The sequence below is a fragment of the Catharus ustulatus genome, chromosome 8, assembly GCF_009819885.2.
Source record: "Catharus ustulatus isolate bCatUst1 chromosome 8, bCatUst1.pri.v2, whole genome shotgun sequence".
Lineage (NCBI taxonomy): Eukaryota > Metazoa > Chordata > Aves > Passeriformes > Turdidae > Catharus > Catharus ustulatus.
The window spans coordinates 12,065,357-12,086,369 of NC_046228.1; the positions used below are offsets into that span (position 1 = coordinate 12,065,357).

Below are 21,013 nucleotides of genomic sequence, written 5' to 3' on the forward strand. Positions count from 1 at the left end.
ACCTGATTAAATCTCACTTCACTAATGTCTGCAAGACATTAATCTAGCTGGGTTTAAACAAATCCTACCTCGTCTTCTGTAAGCAAACAGATCTTAGGGAAGGTGTCTAAGGTTTCTGCTGGGAGTGCTTCACAAAAGATGTATTGTTGAAACTGAAGATTAGTCTCTACAAAAAGATGATGTAAAAGCCAACGGAAACATCTTGGTGTTTTTCTTCTGTGAACTGAGGGGGAAGGGAGGAGATCTGAGGCTCACTGGACCACTGTGTAGGGTCTGGGGGAAGGACACCTCCAGGGCGATTCTGAACCTCAGCAGGCACTGCAGGAAGGAACATGATTCCAGAGAAATCCCAATTTATTCCCTTGTTTTGTTACTCTGTCAAGCCCCTCCAGAAACAGTGAGCCAGTGGTGCCCAAGCCCTGTGAGTTCAGTCTTCCCTGGACCTCATGGTTCATCATTCCTATCAGTGGAGGTAGGGCAGTAGCCTGGAGGCATCATCTAGACTATCCCAATTATTTTATCTATTTCTTCAGCTGCTTCTTTTAGCCCTCAGCACAGAGGTGGCTTGTATGTTGATCTGTCAGCCTAGACACTGACATTCAACTTGCTGGGTTAAAGAACAATAAGCAAGTGACTCCACCACCAGGGGCAGTGAACATAATTGCTTGTGCTGCCTTCATGTCTCCTCTTTGTGCACAATGAGACAGTCTTTAGTTTCATGTTGACCTGCTCAGTTTTTCTGCAGCAGCTTGGCCTCATAAAACAAAGCCTGACCTAGGGTTTAATTAATGAACTAATTTTCAGGAGTGTAACCTTAATCCCATGGGCATTTGAGTTGTTGAGCCCAGAGAGTCCATTGAGTTATTGCTTGTCAGTGACTAAGCAAGTGCTTCCAGACAGAAATAAATGGAAGCTTAAACTTTAAAGGAGGAGACATGAAAATGTCTACTTTACCTTGCAGCTAGGATGTGCAGAGAGGTGTCCATGCCTTTATTTGCTGAGCCATGGCTTGCAGTGGTGCACTAATCTATGTAGTGCTGCATTAATTCAGCCACAAACTGAGCTCTTCACTTCTGTTCCTACTGTCCTGAAAGACACCAAAATTCCCCTGTAGCTCCTTAAGCACTTTTACAAATGTGTTGCTGGCTTCTTCCCTTCCTTACAACCCTTCATCTGCCCTACCCTTGCCTCCTCCCTGCTTCTTTGTGCCGCGTTTGGCTCGCTGGCTGCTCCCTACAGAGTCATTTCCTAGTGCTGCCGTGCCCCGGCTGCCCGCAGCGCTGAGCACGCACCGTCCAGCTGCAGTAAAAGCTGGGCTTTCCCAACGCTCCAATAACCCAGCCAGTTTGTTCGGTTGGGTTCACAGCTTAGGTTTTCTGTTTCCTGTTTTGGTGATGGTCCAGGCTTTTGAGTCCTGTGACAATAGGCAGAAGATATTTCGTCCAGCTCATTAAATCTCTCCTGGGTACAGCAGCTCGCAGGCAGAGAGCTGGAGAGATGTCTCGAGAAATCTCAGCGTTTGTACTGGCTGAGAGTCTCCTCTGAGCCTGCTCCTGCTGGTGGAGATAGCTGCAGGCCAGATAGCTCCCCACAGCAGGTTTCCTTCATGTGGCATGGGAGAGAACTTAGGAGGACACTAAATTCCTGTGTGGAATGGTCAGGGAGCATTCTCAGGCTGTTTCACAAGGTGAAAGCATGGCTTTTGCAAGGGAGCTGGGGGCCGTGGGAGCAGCAATGTGCCAGACAGGGTTGGGAGCTGGGAGCTCCAGTGATGGTGTGCCCCAGGCAGCTCCTTTGACTGGATTAGCCACAGGGTAAGCAAGCTTCAAACCATCAGCCCTGGTACAGGAGGAGCAATTTTCAACTGCTTATGTTTCCAATATATGACATTTTAGTGTTTGGGCAAACACCTGTGTTGGTTTGTGTCCTCTACCATGCCAGGTCCTTCACTGCCATGGGAAAAGACACTATGAGGTAAGAAAGGAAGTGTGTTTTTATTTATCCATTGTTCTAAGTAAACACCATGTCACTGAAAAACCATTCATTTACTGGTTACTTCTGGTAATAATTATAATTACTGATAACTAAACCAGAGGTAGATTAATTTCAGATTTCTGCTGGGGATTTAAATTCAAGGCTGAGGTCAGGCCAGGGCTCACAGTCAACAAACAAAAATCTCAGAAAGCAATTTTTCAAATGATTCTATTTTACTAGAAATAACAAAAATACCCCAAAAGTAGGATTAATCAATTAGACATTGCACATGGTTAACTGGTTTTAGGGGCTTTTTTTGCAGTGGGTTTCAAGATATCACAGCCAGACCACTCTTGTGAGAGTTTGTTTTTTCTTTGTGTCTAGATCCAGTCTAAAGAGTAGATCAAGAGCCAATGATTCAGTTCTCCAATACTTCCCCCTACAGAAATGCATGCAGGCTCAAACAAGATTTCTGTGTAAACCACCACTAATAATATTATCAGCTGAATTTAAAGCAGTGTTCAATATCTGAGAATAATTTTCCTGTAAGAATCATAAAGCAATTTTCGAACAATATGCAAATCCAGAAAAGCTAAGGGATTTACAGGTATATGACATATTATGAGGGTTCATGCAGAAAATTGAGTTAATGCTGAAGGTGCCTTTACTAAAGAGCAGAAATGCTCTATTGTGATCTGTAGCCATGAGCTTTACTGATCATATTTCTATCAAATAAATATTGGTGTAACACTCGGATGCTCTGATGCCACTGTTAATGGAAGCTGGATTCTCCTCTTATTCTTCATGTATTACAAATTCCTGATGAGGATACTGAACAGAAATAGCCAGGGAAATGGAGTGACCATGTTAAGGAAACTGCTTTAGTTTATGAGTGCATTGGTGCTAAAGCATAACTCCCTAATACACTATTTTTTATCCATAAGCATGAATGTGTTTATACGGTCAGGAAATTGTATAAATACAATTATTTTTGTTTCCCAGATCTGCTCTGTAATAACAATTCAATGATCTATTGGTAGAGGAGGAAAATTTTTCATTGTCAAATATCTGTTTGTTTGATATTATGAAAATATTTTTTCTTACATTTCATCCCTTATATTTCATTGCTTGTATTTCACTTATATTTTATCACTTTTGAATTGTGTTTCCCAATACATTGGACAGCTGAGTCTCTGAGCAGATGTGCTATGAGGAAAGCTGGCATTCTTTTTTTGTGATTGCTCCTTCTTACAGGAGTTACAGTACAGATAATTTCCACATCATTTAGGAATGTGGTCAGCACCAGTTGATGACAGTTGGCATTACAGTCCAAACTTGGCACTGTTACTGTGACTGCTCAATGCACACATTTTATTTGGGAAATCTGTTCCACTTGAGAGAAGCTGAATGGAAATTAATTTCCCAAAGAAATGCAAAATCAGAAGAGATAGAGTTTTTATTTTTATTTAATTATTTTTTACCTGGGAAGTAAATTATGAAAAACAGAGTGGGAAAAGTTCTGATTAAAAATTGTGACAGGATAAGGCAGTTAAAACCCATGGTCTTGAAGGGAATAAAAATTTAATATTCTCAAAGAATTGTTTGTTCACTGAGGTTTAGGTAGCTAAGGATGCAATAATGCATTAGAGCTGTTATTGCCAAGAGCCTTGCTTGGCTACTCCTAATTAGTCACCCAGCTCTCACTGATTTCACTGGGAATTAGGTACCTCAGCTCTTTAAACATCTCAGTGCAGTAGAGTATCCGTGTTTATTTTCTGAAATGTGCTTGGTTTAGGGCTTTATTCATTAGTAATATTTGCCCTCAGCACCTAAATTTGTGGATAAAATATTTATTCGGCTTTTATATCTCAGAAGTGCTTTATAGTAGCCTGCTCACAGTGTGGGACTGTGACACAATCTGTGTCACAATCTGTGGCTGAGAGGTCAGGGAGCTCAGGAATAGAGGAGGCAAGTGTGGCTGATCCCAGTTGTGCCCCTGTGCCCCCGAGAGCAGGAGCTCAGTCTGGGACACGGCACTGTCGGTGGGGTGGGGTTCCCTGTGTGCACTGCCTCTCATCAGCTCCTGATCTCTGCAAGGTCTCACTTGGAGATCCTTATCTTAAATAAACTAAGCCAATGCAGGAATGGAAATAAGGAAGTAACAGATTAATTACTCCTTCTCTTCTTTAGTTTCACATGGGACTTTCCCTTTTGTTTGTAGCATATAAACTGATTTGGACTGGAGTATCAAATGAAGGGTACTGACATTTGCTGCTGACTGCAGCATTGGTGATACCAGCAAATAACTCAGCCTTCCTGAGAAAAGACTGAAATATTTTTTGCTACTCTTTCAGAAAATGAAAAAAGAAATTACATGTAGATAAATATCATACAATAAACCTGGGGGAAAATGGAAAACATGCTAAATGAAATAGGTTCAGCAACCAGAAAAAGAATCTATAGAAAAATGGCAGCTGGAGCAACATGAGCTTTTATCCCTTGCCTTGGGTATCACATTTGGGTTGGCTCAAGCTTTTAGGCCTGACTGTGAAAGGACACAGAGCTTAAAGGAGCAAAGACAGTTTAATGCACTGACACTCAGCACTGGCAGCCAAGTGTACAGAAATAGCTTTTGCCTGGATTGGTTATAAGCAAGCTGCAGGGTTTAAAAGTGGGATGCTGTCATGGGCACAGGATGGATTAAGAATAAACAGACTTACTTGAAATTCATCAGTATGAGAATGAGATTAGAGCTCTGCCAACACCCAGCAGCTTCAGCAGCAGCACTGGACACTGCCTTGCTGGGGTGAAATACAAGAGAGTGTCAGTGCTAGTTGAAGTTCATTGTTTATCAGCACAAATCCTTAACTTTTTTTTTTTCTTTCGCTGTAGAAGTGTAGTGGCTGAGAGGTGTTTTGAAATGCAGAGATGTTGCCTTTAGAAATACTAAATGCCAAACCTGTTGGCTCACAAGCTTTTTTCCTGTCCAGTAATTTTTCTCATGTCGTAAAGGAGCAATCACTGCTGATAATCTGCCAATGCCTATTTTGTAGACTAGAAAGTAATAGTTTGCTTACTGTTTAACTTAAACCATAAAGTGTTTTCTTTCTGGAGAAGCTGAGTGGTTAATGCAGGGCACTGGGAAATCTACTTGTTACAGTCTCATTGATTTATTTTGTGATGTTCAAAAGGCCTCTTGCATCTCCTGACTCTACCTGCAGAATGACTGCAGAGATTTGCTAAGAGGATTTGATTCTGGTAAGGAAACCCCATTCTTTCCATAATACAGTTTTAGAAATGACCAGTTACAAAAATAATTTGCTTTTAAAAAATCATCACTCAATTTTGGAAGAAATACTACTTCCAAAATCTGTCAGGAAAGCTTTTTCTGCTGGTGCTCCTAGATGCAAAACCAGTTAGAAAGTCAAAACAGTAAATTGATGAGTTTATGGCAGTGGGGGAAACCTGGCCTAATGAGGCAGGATTGGATCAGAACCAAAATAACTGGATTCAGAGATTATCAAGCTTGTTGAGAAGGATTTGAGGTACCAGTTATCCTTGAGCACACACTTCTAGAGAGGTTTGGCTCAATGCCACAGGCTCTGCTGGAGTTCTCTGTTCAAAGGCAGATGATGCTTGGTTTGCAGACCACAGGGTTGAACTGCCCGTGATAGACAAAAGAGATCTTTATCTCCATGCAGAAGAGCAGTGTCTGGTCCTGGTGTTCTTTGTGGATAAGCCTGGAACTGAGGAGGGATGGGACTTCCTTTTCTTATCTGGATTTCTTGCTCTGGTGAGCCCCTGCTGGCAGGTTAATTGCCCACTGTCACCATTGACTCATCACCTGCCAGGCAGGAGGAGCTGGGGTGGAGATTTCTATTCACTAACATGACAGAGTTGAGTATAGCCTGTCTTGTCCTCTGTGTGTCACATCTCTGGAAAGCAAGAATAGGCAGCTTACATTGCAGATAGGATTATATCACAGAGAAGAACAGAACCTGTCATTGCTGTGTCTATAATATGGTCACACTATTATTTAACGAAGATTTTTCACTCTGAAGAGGAGGGCACTAGGGACAGACATGTTCAATGGGGTGGTTGCTGCCAGGGTGATGAGTTATTCCCCAGTGGTGCTTGGGGTCAGATGGGATTTTTCAGCTCTTCCTATTGTTGATTGCTGTGTAATTTTGACATTGCTTGTCTGGGGAGTCCCTTTGTTTTTAGCACTATTGAGGATCAGTAGCCTCATTGCTTATAAAAGGAGTGTTTTTCTCATGTACATATGCCTAGTGCGACCCTGTGTGTGATTTTGAACTGTTTGGGGCAAGGTAAGGCATCCCATTGCATTTGATAGGGTTTTACTGTATGTGGGGCTGTACTATATGTGAGAAGGGAAGCTGTTGCTTACAATGTATTTTAATGCTGTGAACCACCACAGGCCAGGTGGAGTTGAAATCTCACATTTATTTAAGGTGAAGCATTGCTGTCTAAACACTGGTAAGTAGAGGTCATGTTCCTCAGTAAACAGGACTTGGAGGGTCTCTGCACTGCCCTTTGCATCCAGCAGTTCCCTCTGAAGAGAGAGGGGAAAGCCTTAGCAATCAAAGGGTGCTGAACAACAGGTAAAGCAAATCATGTCCCTCTGGAGAGCTGTTGCCTCTCCTGCATGTTATTGAGATGAGAACTAGTTTTTGGCTCTGGCTTGGTTGAATCATATTATTATTTTTCAGTGTCCTTGTCTTTACCTGTTTATCTCAGGCCACCAAGGAGTTTGCACTAGAAATCCATTCCATTACATACATGAGGCTCAGTGTTTTGTGTCTGTCACAGAGATTTGTGTTCAGTTCCCAATGCTATTGCAGGTAAAAATCTTGTTTATAGCAAGCCTGGGAGAAAAAAAAAACAACTTTTGTGGCAGTAGGGAGCCATCCCCAGGAGTGCTGCACTTGTCTGAGGTGATCTCTTTTTCTCTGTCTTCTGTCTCTTGAGAAATGGGGTGCCTTTAGGACTCTGTATATATAAAAAAATACCAGACCTCAAGTGACTCTGGCTGAAGGAGACACAGTGATCTATTAGTAGATTCATTTCCACCCTTTCCATCTTCCTGACTGATCTGCTGCTGACTGTCTTTCATGCATGCTGTTCCCAGAAACACAAGCATAGGATCAAATAACAATGTGTTTTGACTCCAAACTCTGGAATGACTTATCATGTTATCAAAGCTTTTGATTTAATTGAAATTTCACAGATAACCCTAGACCTGCTTTTAAGTGCAGACTCAAGAGGCAGTGGGAATTCAATTAACCATCCCCCCCACCACACCACCACCCCCTCTTTTAATGCTTGCATCTTGTTTGGGAGTTTTATGGAAGGGATTTGCTACTGCTTATCTCCAGCTAGAGCTGTGTGTCTGTGTTCAAAGATACCCTTTGTTTTTGGGCCTCTGTCATTTTCCAGTTATGCCAGAATTTGATTGGAATGCCCTGCTGACAGTAATGGACAATTTAAGATTGACAGTGATGTAAGGATTGCAGAATTTGCTGTGTTACAAGTAGAATTCGTTCCTTGTTTCCTTGTTCATCTCTTAAAACAATTGGCCTAAGCTCAGGAAGATGTCCATTTAAACAGACCTTGGATATATAGTGAATAGAGGATTGATTGTGGCTTTGCAATACTTTAGTATAATCTAATAAATGCTGGTTATTTGTTGGATTCTTGCAAGCTGTATTTGCTTCCCAGCTCCAAGGAGTTTTAATAGTAATGCTGACTGCAGTGCACTGTGGTGAACCTCAGAACATTGTATATGTCTGATTACATTTGCTTTCAATTACAGTCTTGTGGGTTTGAAAAATCAGAGCAGTTCAGGCTCATTTGGGAGTCACCACAAAAAATCACCAGTAATCTGAGATAGCTAGTGCTTGAAAATACAAAAGAAGAAGAAAATGCTTAATGTTGGGGACCAAAAAAGTCTATTTTGCTTTATGAGAACTCAGCCATGGCAACAACTGTAGGATTAGAATGGCTGGGACACCATATCTAAAAGATAAACCTTTTCCTTTCCCATCCACACATGCCAGGGGTGAAGTGTGAGTGACTCATGCCAGAGACAGTGTTCATCAGAGGCTTGAAGCTGTCCTGGTGCACTAGTGAATTAGCAAGGCTGCTCCCCATTGGATAGATTGCTGGTCCTTTTCCTAAGGATTAGAACCTCACCAACATCATCCTCTCTTGCTAGGGAAGCTGCCTAGTTCTTGAGGATGCTAAAATTAAATTAATCTTATTTCAAAATTTACTATTTTGTGGAGATGTGGATTATCCTCTAAATCTGACTAAAAGAGGAGCTTTCTTTTCATGAAAACATTTAACCAAGAATGATCCTCTCAGTTCCTGCTGAAATGTGGTCCCAAATCCCTGAAATCAAGTAGTTTTCAGTGGCCCTACTGAGCAGGGAGTGAATGTGGAGTGGGTGGCTGTGGAGTGAACACACATGTACAGAGACACCTGCAGAAAGCTTTGCAGGTGACCCCTTGTGCAGTGGTGCCCAGGTCTCTGGGTTGGGACTTGGTCTGCCTCTGGCAGTCCTGTGCTGTGTCCAGTGCTGCCACAGAGTTCCTCAACTCTTCCAGCAGGCAGCTCTGGGAGAGCATCAGCCATGTGCATGATCCTTTTCTCCTGTGCCAGGATCTGGCAAGCAGGAAAAGAACTCATGAATGCATTAAAGTGTAAGCCGTAGTGCAACCCTTGGTTGGGGCATGGGAATATTTGGGAAGTAAAGGAGGAGCAGGAAGGGTTTTGCTGTGAAAAGGCCCAGGCACAACACTGTGACACTGGCAGTGGTGCTGTGAATTTTCACCCCAAGTGAGGAGAATTAGTTCAGCTATTCAGGAGCAGAAAGTGGGGTGCAAGGCTGTCATCAACCCCTGAAAATAAGGGCAAATGCAAAATGAGTAACTGGGGCAGCTTTTACTCTTGTAGTGGGATCCAGTCCATCTTGCCAGTGTTCTGCTTTTCTTCCTACAATATGGAGCATTTTAGCAACACAGCTGCTAAATTTGGGTGGCATATGAATGAGAGAACTGAGCACTTTCTGTAGTCTCAATGACAAGGTTCTTGTACAAAACCTCTGCAGTCCCTGCAGCTGGTGACCTGGATGCTGAGGCATCTTGCTGGGTCTGGCTTAGTTCCTTCACCTCCACACATATCTCTGCAGTGAAGCCGAGGGCCAGGGTACTGCAGAAACGCTGCAAACAGCTGGAAGCTCTTGCAGCCAGAGGTCAGTGGAAAGCTCTCTTATTGTTTGCTGCTGCCTCAATGCACAAAGCCGGGCTCTGTAAGACTGCACTTAGCAGTGCTAGTGATGCTCCTGATGCACCAGTGTCATCCCCTGGGGGAGGAGGAGCCCCCGTGGCCGAGCTGCACAGCCCAGCTCATGAGATGCTTTTCTTGCCAGCCCTGATAAATAAGCTTCTGTTCATGTTCATTGTTGTGGTGCTCATGCTCATCTGAGTGTTCAGGAGGGGGTTGTGTTACAGATGCTTGGCTGAGGGAGGGCAGGGTGACCCGTGAGAGAGCTCCAGAGGTGAGCTGGGGTTTTAATAAGAGGCAGACGTTCAGCAGATGAGCAGAAAGCCTTGAATCCCTTCAATAAAGTAGTATGTCAGAGTGAGTAGTTGCAAGGAGTAGGAGTTCTGAGGAGAATGGAGATAAAAGGAGGCTTTCAGGCAGGAGAGAGGATTACTGCTTTTTCCAGATGTAGCATTTGCATTTGGAGAAGGAGAACAGCCAAAAGGCCAGGCTGATGAAGGATGCTTTGTGGTGCTTCCAGCCTGTGAAAAAATGCAGTTCTTTGAAAGTTATGTGCTTTTGGATTGTTAGGCAAGGGATGAAATAGGCATCAGAAGAGCAGTCCCTTTCCTCCTCTTCTTATGGAAGGCCAGTCTCCAGTGATTTATATAATTAATACTTTTTTCTTCCTTTTTTGCCTGCTTTTTTTTTTTTATATACAGTCTTGGCTCAATCCTTCAGCATCCTCATAAATCAGAAAATTTTGTGCTTGCAGATTCCTGACAAGTAGTTTATAGTTAATTTTTTTGTGGACAGGCATATAAACTACTGAGCCCTGGTTTATTGCCCAATACATCCTGATCTCTGGCAGGATAAGCAGTGTTTAAGAGAAGATTGAATTAATATCAGCAAACAGAGAATTTGGGGCTTTAACAAACAAACATTGCTTTTTGATGTGATTTTGTCTATCTTAATATATGTTCAGAAAATCTCCAGTCTTACCTCCACTTCAGATTCATTCAGCTCAGATATACTCACATGCCATGGAACCGTGTACGTAGAATATATGATGTTCAGTTTAAGAGAGGACTTACCCAAAATAGACAAAAACAAGCCCATTTAACTGCTTATGGCTTTAGTGGTCCTTTGCAAGTTTCCTGAAAATGTTTTGCCAGCCAGGTCTGTTTCTTCTTTTAAGGCTTGATTTTCAAAACATCAAAGTCAATTCCTGATTTTGACTGAAGTAGGACACAGCCCAACAGAGACACATGTCAAAAACATTTCACCTTGAGAGTAATGCAGCTAGATAACATTAAGCTTGCTGTCAGCCTCATCCCCAGAGCAGCCTCCTCCTCCCCCAGACATTAATGCACGTGGGTAGTTCTCTGCACAGTAACTGTATTGAATTCAACATGAGCACACGTGCACCCAGGGTTATTTGTGTGTGTGTGCATGTGTATGTTTGTTTGATGGGAATGAAAAATTCTGGAGAGGGCTGGGATACAAAGGAGGTTCATTCATCAGTAGCCCCCTCTGTAAATCATGTTAATTCTTCTTTCTTGCCTGGAGATGGGCAGGTATGGAGTATGTGCACACAGGCTGTGGGGCAAACATAACTTTAACTGAAATAAATCACCAGCTTTCAAGGGATGAGGGTAACATCTACCCTTGGAGACTTTTAAACACACATATCTCAAAACAGCAGAAAGCTTAACTGGCCTGATTGTTTAGAGGTTTGATAGAGCAAATAATTTGTGTGTGCCCTGGATGCTCTTTTTATGCATTCATTTTTACAACCTTTTCATTGAAAAAATGCCAAAACCCAACTAAAAAGGGCATGAAAGCAACTAGATATCTATCTTCATCTGTATCTTTGAGGGGGCCTTTTAATTGCGTAGCTGTAAAATCAATGAAGCATCAATACAGTCTCCATAAGGGAGTGCAGGCTCTCTGAGAGAAAGCAATAAGCACAAGGCTTTGTAGAGCACCTTTGTTTGGCTGTGCTTGCTGTAATATCCTGTCAGATACCATTTTCACTGTGGTCTGATCACTTCAGCCAGCACTTGCTCCGTGGTCAGAGGGAATTCATCCATCAAACAGGGCTTGGCAGGTCTCATTCTGCTATAATTGACTAGGTCATTGGAAGGTATCTAGAGTGTGCTGTAGGCAATTTGCTTATTGTCTCCTGATCTACATATGTACCTAAATCTTTTACAGGACATTTTTACATTGAGCTTTGTTCTTATCTCTTGCCTTCTTTTTGCTTTCTTACCTGACTGCTTTATCCCTGACTGCACCAGATTCTCTGCCTCATTCTGGCATATATTTTCTTGTGTCATTCTTAGCTGTCTCTGATTTGTTTGTTTGCTTGTTTCATTATCCTTACATCCCTTGGATATTGTTTTCTTTCTCAATATGTTCTGTGCTGTTTCTCCCAGCATTGCTACACTTATTTCTATTTGTCCCACTGGTACTCAGTTCATTGCTTTTATTTGCTCTTTGACGTATTTCTTCTATCACTTTCTCCCTTCCCCATATCTTTTCATCCCAATACCACGTATGAGATAACAGAGGGATGAGAGAAGGTACACAAGTTGCCTCATTGGTGGCTTAACTGTTTGGATAGCACACAGAATGAGCCATTCTGGGGCTGGAACAGAAACTGGGAGCAAACTCTGTGCCACCCTCATATGTGTTAGTGGTCCTGATAACTGACACTAGCTCAGCAATATGGGCAAACCTGCTCTTTTGCCTTGCTAAGGGCAGCTCTCAGGGAGAAAAGAAGTCATGGAAAACTAACTTGGCAGAAATAAAATTGCCAAGGTTTTTTGCTGTTTTGTGCCTGTAATTTTTGTCAAAGTTGTCTCTGTGGTTTGCCAAACTGAAATTCATCATCACCAGCCTGGAGTTCCTGGGTAATTAATCTTCTGTGGTGGATAAGGCGGGCTGGGTTTTCAGTATGCAGGCGTGGAGAGCTGTGAGCTAACCTGCAGCACTGCTGAACCTTTTCTCTCTCCCCTACTTCTCCATTTTCCCATGACCTTAGAAAGAAAAAAAAAGAAATCCCCACTTCATAGCTCTTTTTTTTTTTCTAAATCACACTTTATGGAACACAGTTTTAATGCTGTATGGTGTGTGTTTAATGATGTCCATATGGGTTTGTGGGTACAGGAATTAAATGCATAACGGTTCACGATGACATAACACGGAAATGCAACTCCCGCAGTGCTGGTGTGTAGGCTGTAAAGGGTTATTAATAAAAATGAAGGTTTTAAATAGAAAACAAGCTTAGCAGCACCGTTTTGGCCTCAGGCCCATCTCTGAGTGATGGAAAAAAAAGAGGCTGAATATATGGTCTTTCCTCAATACATGAAAATAAATACATTTTACCACCATCCCCTGCTAAACATTTCAGAGAGAAAGCTGCAGGCCTGATGCATGGCATCTCTCTTCAATCAGAGCCTGAGCTCAGGGAGGTCTGGAGGGGATATTTCAGCAGGGTGCAGAACACATCAAACAAATACTAAAGGGGAGATTGATGCCTTAGATTATTAAAATGGGGTAAGGCCACAATGTTTTGATTGGCAAAACCTTTCAACAGTTGGACATTAGTATTTCAGAAGAGCAAACCATTCTGTTTGTGGGTGAGCCAGGAAAATAACAACTCACACAGTTTGGGGGAATGACCTCAAGGAAATCCCATCCTGTCTTGTAACTAGAGTTTGTGGATCAGTAAGCCAAGGAAATTAGATAATATGCCTATTAATATCATTGACAAAGAAAAGCCAATTTACTTTTCTATGTTCAGCCTTTTTCTCTCTGTAGTTGCCCCAACATTTTGTTTTAAGTGTTCAGAATAAATGAGACAGCAGTGGATGGTGTGCTGAGTATCTCCCATTGAATGCTGTGTCTGAGACATCTCTTGATGATTTCCCACTGGTTGTTAGTGACAGAAACTGTATGGGCACCACCAGCACTAATTGAATGTGTCCTTCTGTCTTTACCAATGGTTTTGCTGCAGTTTTAGCTGGTCCCAGAGCAAAACACAAAGATATAACCACACAAAAACTAAAGTCTGTAGCTTGGGATTTTCCACTTTATGGACATCTCTAAATCACCTCCAAGTTAGACCAGGACAAGATCAATACTTCACAGCAGTTGCATAAAGATCAGGAACTCTATGTCCAAACCAAAAGCGATCCTGCCCTGGTTCCTGTTTTGGGATATCCCTGTACTCACAGCTGTGTCCCCCTGCTCAGTCTGCTCACATTCTTCAGCTCCAGCCCCATGCTCACATCAGCCAATCCTTGCAGCCCTGGATCCCAGCAGACAGCTTTCCCAGCAGATGGCCATGGAGGATGCAGAAGGAATTCAGGAGGAATAAGACTTTCTTGCTTTATCTCGTGCTGTCTGGGGCAAATTCCCAATCTCTGCCAGTTTCTTGTTGCCTCTAACTGTTGTTCATTGTGAGGCACAGATGTTGTTAGCTCAGTGGCTTCTTTCCAACCACCAGATACTTCAGCAGAAGAGAACTCAGCCCAATATATGGAACTGGAATTCAGGCTGAACAGACGGCATCGCTTTTTTTCCCACCTGACCATAGCTGGGACAGTGAACAGAAATGTGGGAACATGGCACAAAATACTCTCCCTGTGCACCAAACCCTGTGCTGCTCTGTTCACCCTTCAACCTCCTGGCTTGGAACCAAGATCCTCCTCCAAAAATTGGTTAGAAAAACTATTCCCTGCTTGTGTTCTGACAGAAGAAATGGCTAGGCTCTGTCACACAGGGCATGCTTCCACCCGCTTGCTGCTGCCCTGTGGGTCATCTCAGGCACAGCTAAAGCTTCTGAAAAATGGTATTAAGTCTATTTTTCCAAATTTTTTTATGCTAACAGATGTCAGTTGTTTGTCTTCTGAAACTGGTCTTTTCAAGAATAGGTATTAGGTCCCTTTAAATAGCACAAACCACATGGGAACAGATTATTTTTGTCCCTAGCTGTCTATAATCTGTCTTATTTCTTTTTTTAGTGAAATCAAAAATCTTCCCAGGGATTGGTCCTAATAATAATACTGAAAGGAAAGCATCATGTAAGTCATCCAGTATGAGCAGTGACAATAGTACTGCACTGCCCTTCTATAGACTTATCTCACTGTACACCTCCAGGTATGGCCCAAACGTGAACCCTCTCAGCTAGACTGTGAAATACAGGTTTTATTTTAGAACCAGGGAAGCAAAAGTATGAAAGTGGTTTTGAAAGGTCACTAAGGATAGAACAGGAGCCAGAAGGTCTGGATTTTAGCCTCATGTTGTGACTTTTGGCATACTTTCTGCCATTTGCCTCTGTAAACAGCCCTGGCATGCCAGCAGCTTGACTTGTTGATATATAACTTCAGGATCTACAGAATCGAGTCAGCATCAATGTCAATTTTTGCAAGATTCTATATTTGAGGAAAATGTGCTAAAGAAACATTGAACTAGTTTGCCCTAGGTTTCATAGAGGGGGACTAGCCATCAGGATGCCCTTGAATTCTCTGCTCCAATCACTGGTCTCACAGTCCTCCAAAAAACCACACACTCACCCCCTGCTCATCAGCATGTGAAGGGGGATCTTTATCTGAAGATTGACCTTCTCGCTGTTGTCTTCTTGCCCAAACTGTGGTGAATTGCCTGATCTGAAGTCCCTTCCCTGAGATGAGCAGCAGATATCTGTGCAGAAGTGACACAACGAGTCCACACTTCTTCATATGCCAGGACAGCACAGAGAGCAGGTGGGCTGTAGCTGTGATGTGGGAGAGGAACCTGCATTTGTGCCCATGGCAGCTCTGGAAAGGATCGTGTGAGCATGGAGGAGGGCAGGAGGGCTGATGGTTGTGTCTCCCTTTTCTTCTTCAACCAAATCTCTGTAAGAACTGGGAGCACAATCTGCTGTAAACGATAAATTGCTCAGGAGGCAAGACTTTGTTTGAAATCAGTCTGTGTAGGGCTGCAGGCTTGGCTCACTGTGACATTTGGCTCGATAATTCCATCTGCAAGTCCTTGTCCAGAACCAGCCCTTGGTATCTTCTGCTTCAGCTGCCTGCTCCACTGTGTCCTTTGTGTCCCTTCCTGCAGTCCTTGCTGGTGGCAGCTTGTGCTGGAGGTACCCCCAGCCCCTGTTTGTGCAAGGAGGTTCACCTGGGGCTGTTCAAGCTCTCAGGCAGAGAGCTTTGGAGCTTGAGCAGAGCTTTCCTTCCCAAGGGGGTGGAAGAGGGATATGTCAACAGTGCATTGCTCTTCCCCTGGCTTTGCCCTCTCCCTGCCTGTCCTGTGTTTCCCATCCTTTCCTCTTGTGTGAGCTGTCCTGTGGGCTAACATGAGCGCAGCCGCCCTCCACAGACCTTTAACTGCCAGTCCTTCCTCCCAGGAGCTACTAAGACATTCCCTTGCCACATACTCCATTTCCACACACCATGTGGCCCTTGCTTCCACACATCTTTTCCTCCCACAGGACCCTTTATTACTCTGTGCCTTCTCCCTGATTCTGTGGTCACCAAATGTGTGGCCTTCACTTGGCACCCTGCAGCATTCTGACCAGAGCCCCCCTGCTCTGTCCTCTGTGGCCACTGGTGCTGCAGATAGACCTTGTCCTAAGCAAAGCTGTCCCTGAGTGTGTCTGTCCCAGTGGGTGAGAGAATGCGCCCTTGCATGTGGCTTTTGTTCTCAGGGCACAACCCACCTCCCAGAGCAGCAGATAAACACAAACAGCCTTTTTCTGCAGTTTATGAGCAAGGCAGAGCAGTGCTTCCGAGCTGGTCCTTTAACAGCAAGGGCATCATCACGTCCTGAGCCTTATGTAAGTAAATCTGTCATCAAGTTTCAGCCTTTCTTTTGTATAACTTTATGTAGCAGCTCATCTTAAACTTGTAAAAACATTTTGTGGGAAATTATGCGTGGGAGGTGGGCAACTCCTTCCATGTATTGCCAGCTAATCCGTAATGCTCTCCTTTATCATAACAAATGAGGCAGGTTTCTCAAAAGCAGTATCTTGTGCTGCTCTTTTATCTCTTTCCTTTTGCTTTAAGTCTGGGATGGGGTTCTGCCCTGCACAAGGGCACAAGACATGGAGCCAGGACTCCTGCTCATGACTGTGCTAAATCCTGCTTGTGAAGCATCTTTGTGAACTGGAAGGGGCTGTAGGTATTGAAAATACTGTGTTTAGCCATAGCTGTTATTAAATGTAAAAGAGGTAAAAAAACCTAGTGCCATAAAATGTCCAAGAAGCCAGGGAACTGAAACTCTTTCATCTGTTCTTAAGCTTGGTAAATAGAGAAACTTCTACATCTCCCTGGTGCCTTGCTCTCCCACTATCCCAAAGTCATTTGTACTCAGAGCTCAAGGTTTTTGCAGTTCCTTAGGTAAAAATGTTTTTCACACCCTGGGATCTGTCATCATTTCACACGTCTTCTGTTCTGCTGAGCCATCATCCCCTTCCTCCAAACTGGTAGGTGGCACAGGAGGTATCACATCATTCCTGTGGAGGAAACTTTGTACAAAAGTATCTTGGAATTTGGCAAAGCACAGCTCTTTTTCTACAGCAGGACTCATCTCCCCTTCAGTGGAAATTAAGTGTCTAAATCTTTTTGTCTTTCCTTCTTTGTCAGTTTTACAGTGTGCTCTGGGGTGAAGTTTTGTCGTGCTACATTTATTTCTCCTCGCCAAGACCTTCTTTATGGCTTTGATTTAAACAAAGTCCAATCAGATGCAGTGAAAGGCCGTCATGTTCCAGTGCTGGGGATGGGCTTTGGGGGCTGTTTGTCTTTTTTTCCAAGGATAACAGCACATTTGTGTTTGTGTTGTGTGTATGTCTTGGACTTACACAAAAACTTAAGGATCTGATTCTGGTGGGTCATGCTGGCAGGTATCCAGACCCATAAATCTGGTCACTGTGCTTTTCCAAATGTTTATTGTGCTGTTTAAGCTTTTATGGGCTCTTGTGTGTATTACATATGGTCTGAATAAATGTAACTCAGTATTACTGTGCTTAGCTGAGAGGCAGAAGAGCCTCCAAGGGGATCATTAGAGCTGGGGCAGCCATTGCCAGCATTTGGGGATGAGTTTCTTGGTTGAGCTTTGCAGGTTGCAAGGACCTTCAGCACTGTTCTGTTGGTTACTAAATATCACTTATTCTAAGGTCGCAGAGGTGGAAATAAGAAGCAGAGAGTTGCAATTTCTTGGATTCTGTACAGGCTTCTTGCAGCAATTCCCCCCTTTCTGAAAGACTAATAAAAAGGACTGGACTTTGTAGGTATCTCCCCTGTGCTGCTGCTGCTGCCATTGGCAAGGTCTGCTCTGATTGCCAGTGGGACTTGGGACAAGACTTTAAGGAATCAGTGGCAAAAACTTTAAGGAATCATGGCAAGGCAAAAGTCACTTGGGTCACTGTAAGTGACCTGCAGACTGTTTAAGAGTCAAGGCTGCATTGCTCCTTCAGACAGATGGCAAAGAAGATCCATCCTCTGTTCCTCCAAGCCTACAGCTCCTCTGTGATCCTGGGAGGAGTGACAACACACGGCTGCAACTCGCTTGGGTGTGAAAATATTAATGCTGCGGACCTTTTGAGCCTCACAAAACCTTTAGAACCATTTTTCTCTGGATAGAGGTTTTTCCTGTCACCTGTAGGACATGAATGCATTTGGTGCAAAGTCATCCTCCTCTCTTTGACCTTGAGGCTTTTGATATCAAAGAGCAACATGAGAAGGGTAAATGTAAGTAATGGGTAACACTAACACACTGGTTGTGTGTTGCATGATACCAGCCCTGGCTGGTTGAATTGGGGAAATAATAATAGAAAATAATAGGAAAGTAATAATTCTGGTTTGCAAATGTCTTCCCAAACCCAGGAACCACCTGGAGTTCTCCCTGTGCTCTGCTGCAAGGACTTTCCTTACAATGAGGGAGAGGTTGGGAACCACCTCCCCACAGGCTGCCAGCAAAGTCCAGCACTTGGGGGAGATCCTGCAGCAAGCTCTTGGTTCTTGCTGCAAGGGTGGATGTGGTGTTTGGCACAGTGAGCAACCCTGTGGGGACTGTGTAACATCACTGGGCAGACACCATGTGTGATAATGCTGTTGATATCAGCTGAGTTACCCTGGGCATACATCGGTCCCTAGGCATTTTATGGAGGTATGAAGTGGGGCACTTGATTACTCAGCTTTGCACCACTGTGCATCCTGCTTCTGCTGCTGCACTTGGTGGGTTCTGTTGCTTTGACCTGGAGGAAGGATTTGAACCTGTCTGTGTAGAACTCACAGAAAGAGGCATTGCAAAGTGCTGACGTGACAGCTGACAAACATTCTCCCTCCTCTCATTCAACCCAGTGACCCTTATGGGAAAGAATGGAAATGTTAATTTGTTGCTCTTCAGCACGGAGAGAAGAGGAGGGAGCTTCAGGGGATGCAGAGGATCCCCTTTGTGGGGAGTTGTGCTTGCAGAGGAGCTCTAGAAGTGAAGTTATTTTTGCCAGCAGAGTCCTGTGTCAAGCACGGGCAGCTCTGGGCTCTCACCTCTTCCCCTCCATTGCTGGCTGTTGAATCAGCTGTTTGTACTGCCCAGCACAGTGCCAGGGACGAACTCTCTGGCAGGAGGGTGGGGAAATGGAATAAATAAAGGATTTATAATAGGGATGACTTGTTTGTCTACAAGCAGCCTGCTGCAGGCTTGTGCTCAGAAGGCAGCCAAACCCCCAGAGCTGCTCTTAGGCTTTCCTCTCTGTAAGCACATTGCTGCAAGGTCCTGCCACAGGCATTGGGGGCTGGCTGGGGAGAGGGTGGCAGAGGCAGCCTGCTCCTGTGTCCCTTCTTCCTCCGCACATTCCAGGGCTTTGACCTCCTCAACCTGCAGAGAGAGGGGAAGGAGGTGGGAAATGGGGTGACAGGAACAAACTTCCTGCAGCGGAGCTGAGCTGAGGGACAGTTCTTATCACAAGACAACAGCCCTGCTGGGGGCAGCTGGACAGGAGCCCATCCCACTTTTCTGAGCCCCCCACCCTGCTCACCCTGCTGCTGCCCCCAGCACAGGAGCCTCCCTAACCCCAGCACATGGCCCTGCCAACCCTGCCTGCAGATTGTTGTGTGTCCCAGAGAGATGAGGGCTCTTGGCTTGGCAGGGCTGAGGGAAATGCCATCCAAACCACATGAGAGGGAGAGCAAAGTTAGCACCAGGCTGCCAGGGAGCAGCCCCCACTGCTGCAGGTACTGTGGGGAAAGCTGAGCCTTGCCCACCAGTGAACTGCCCAGCAGGCTGTGTGTGCCATGGAGAGCAGCTTTGTCTCCTGCCTGGGCTCTGGCCACCACACGCTGGCCAGATTTTGGCTTGTGGCAGCTTTTGGGACAGGACCCTGCTCTCCTCCACAAACCACAGGCCAACGTACAGGGCTGACCCTACCCACATTTTGTCTCAACAGTTCAGTCCTCATTCATGTCTCCATTGTGAGGTGGAAGGAGATGGGAAAGTAAGGCCAGCATGTGTTCCTTCACTCCTTCTGCTTGAGGGACAGGTTACATGGGAGCTGGAAACAGAATTGTGCTGGGCTGGAAGTTTCTGCTGAAGGCAGAGCAGTCCTTTCATTGCACAGTCCTGTGCTGCTGATCTGGGGATGGATTCCCAAAAGCCTCCTTAGCTCTGAAAGCAGACCAGAGTGCCACAGGTGAAGAATGTAGGAGCGTGTGAGACTGGCAACACCTGGGACACCTGGGCAAGGTGCATGTCACTGCTTCCCAAGCTCAGGGGATTGTCCATAGGTCCTCTGAACCTTGCTGGCTGAAAATGGCTCATGAATCCAAGGTCTGTAACATTTATTGAACTAACATTGCTTGAAGGTAAATGGGACTCATCTGCTGCTTTTGTGCCCCTCCTTGATGAACACCTTGTCTCTTTTATTGCCTTTTTAAATTGTCCCCTCAATCCAGTCTCTGGTGTCATCACTCATTTAGTCTCCCAGCAGATCTAGCAGTATAGGGCCATGCATGGGCACAGCTCATCAGCCTGAGGTGTGGGTGGGCTAACATGTTCCCCAGGAGCAGGGTGTGGAGACACAGGACTGATCTTGTGACCGCCACTGCAGGGAGGACTCATGAGGACAGCAGCATGAAGATATGTAGGTAAAGGCTGTGTTCATGGAGACCAAGTACCAGGGAATGAATTGGACCCTTTATGTCAGCAAGAGGACTCACTAGTAGGGAGGGAACAGTTTCCTATACCAGGCTTGCACAAGCTCTTCCCATGTGTCCTGTCATTCTTGCAGACTACAAGGAGAGACTGCTGTGAAATTGGGTTGGTGTCCAGTGTCTCCCTCCCATTTCTGGTATCTGTTTTACAAAGAGCTTCACCTGGGAGAGGCCACTTCAGTCTGACATCCCTCACCAGCAATAGCTGGTACAGCAAACAGCTCCCAGCAGGGCGGGCAGGGTTTCACCTGCCCCGTGTCCTTCCCCTCCCAGAAAGCCAGGAGAGAGACTTCCTCAGCTGGAGGGCAGCCAGGGACTTTAACAGGCACATCCATCCCCTCTCCACAAAATGGTCTGTGTTCAACATTGCCCCAGAGGGCAGGGATTTCTGGCAGGTTTTAACACAAAACTTAGCCAAAAGTCCATTATGTGTCAAGAGCTGTTTGATGCTGGAAATAATATTTTGCTCTTGTATGCATGTGTATGCATGTGTATATGTGTACAGTACTTCTATCACAGCCATGGTTCACTGTCCCTGTGTCTGATGA

At 44.6% G+C, this 21,013-nt stretch overlaps 1 protein-coding gene across 6 annotated transcripts in view; it reads left to right on the forward strand.

Annotated features, from left to right (window-relative positions):
- The window catches only part of SH3PXD2A (SH3 and PX domains 2A), a 237,910-nt gene that overhangs the window by 108,996 nt on the left and 107,901 nt on the right, over positions 1-21,013 (forward strand). For 2 of the 6 annotated variants that reach the window (XM_033065581.1, XM_033065583.1), the window contains exon 1: positions 16,018-16,093. The exons of the other annotated variants lie outside the window; for them this stretch is intronic. In XM_033065581.1, the coding sequence (XP_032921472.1) occupies positions 16,092-16,093 (2 nt within the window). In that variant the 5' untranslated portion in view covers positions 16,018-16,091. Of the gene's footprint in view, positions 1-16,017; positions 16,094-21,013 lie in introns of those variants that run through there. 6 annotated transcript variants of the gene reach the window in all.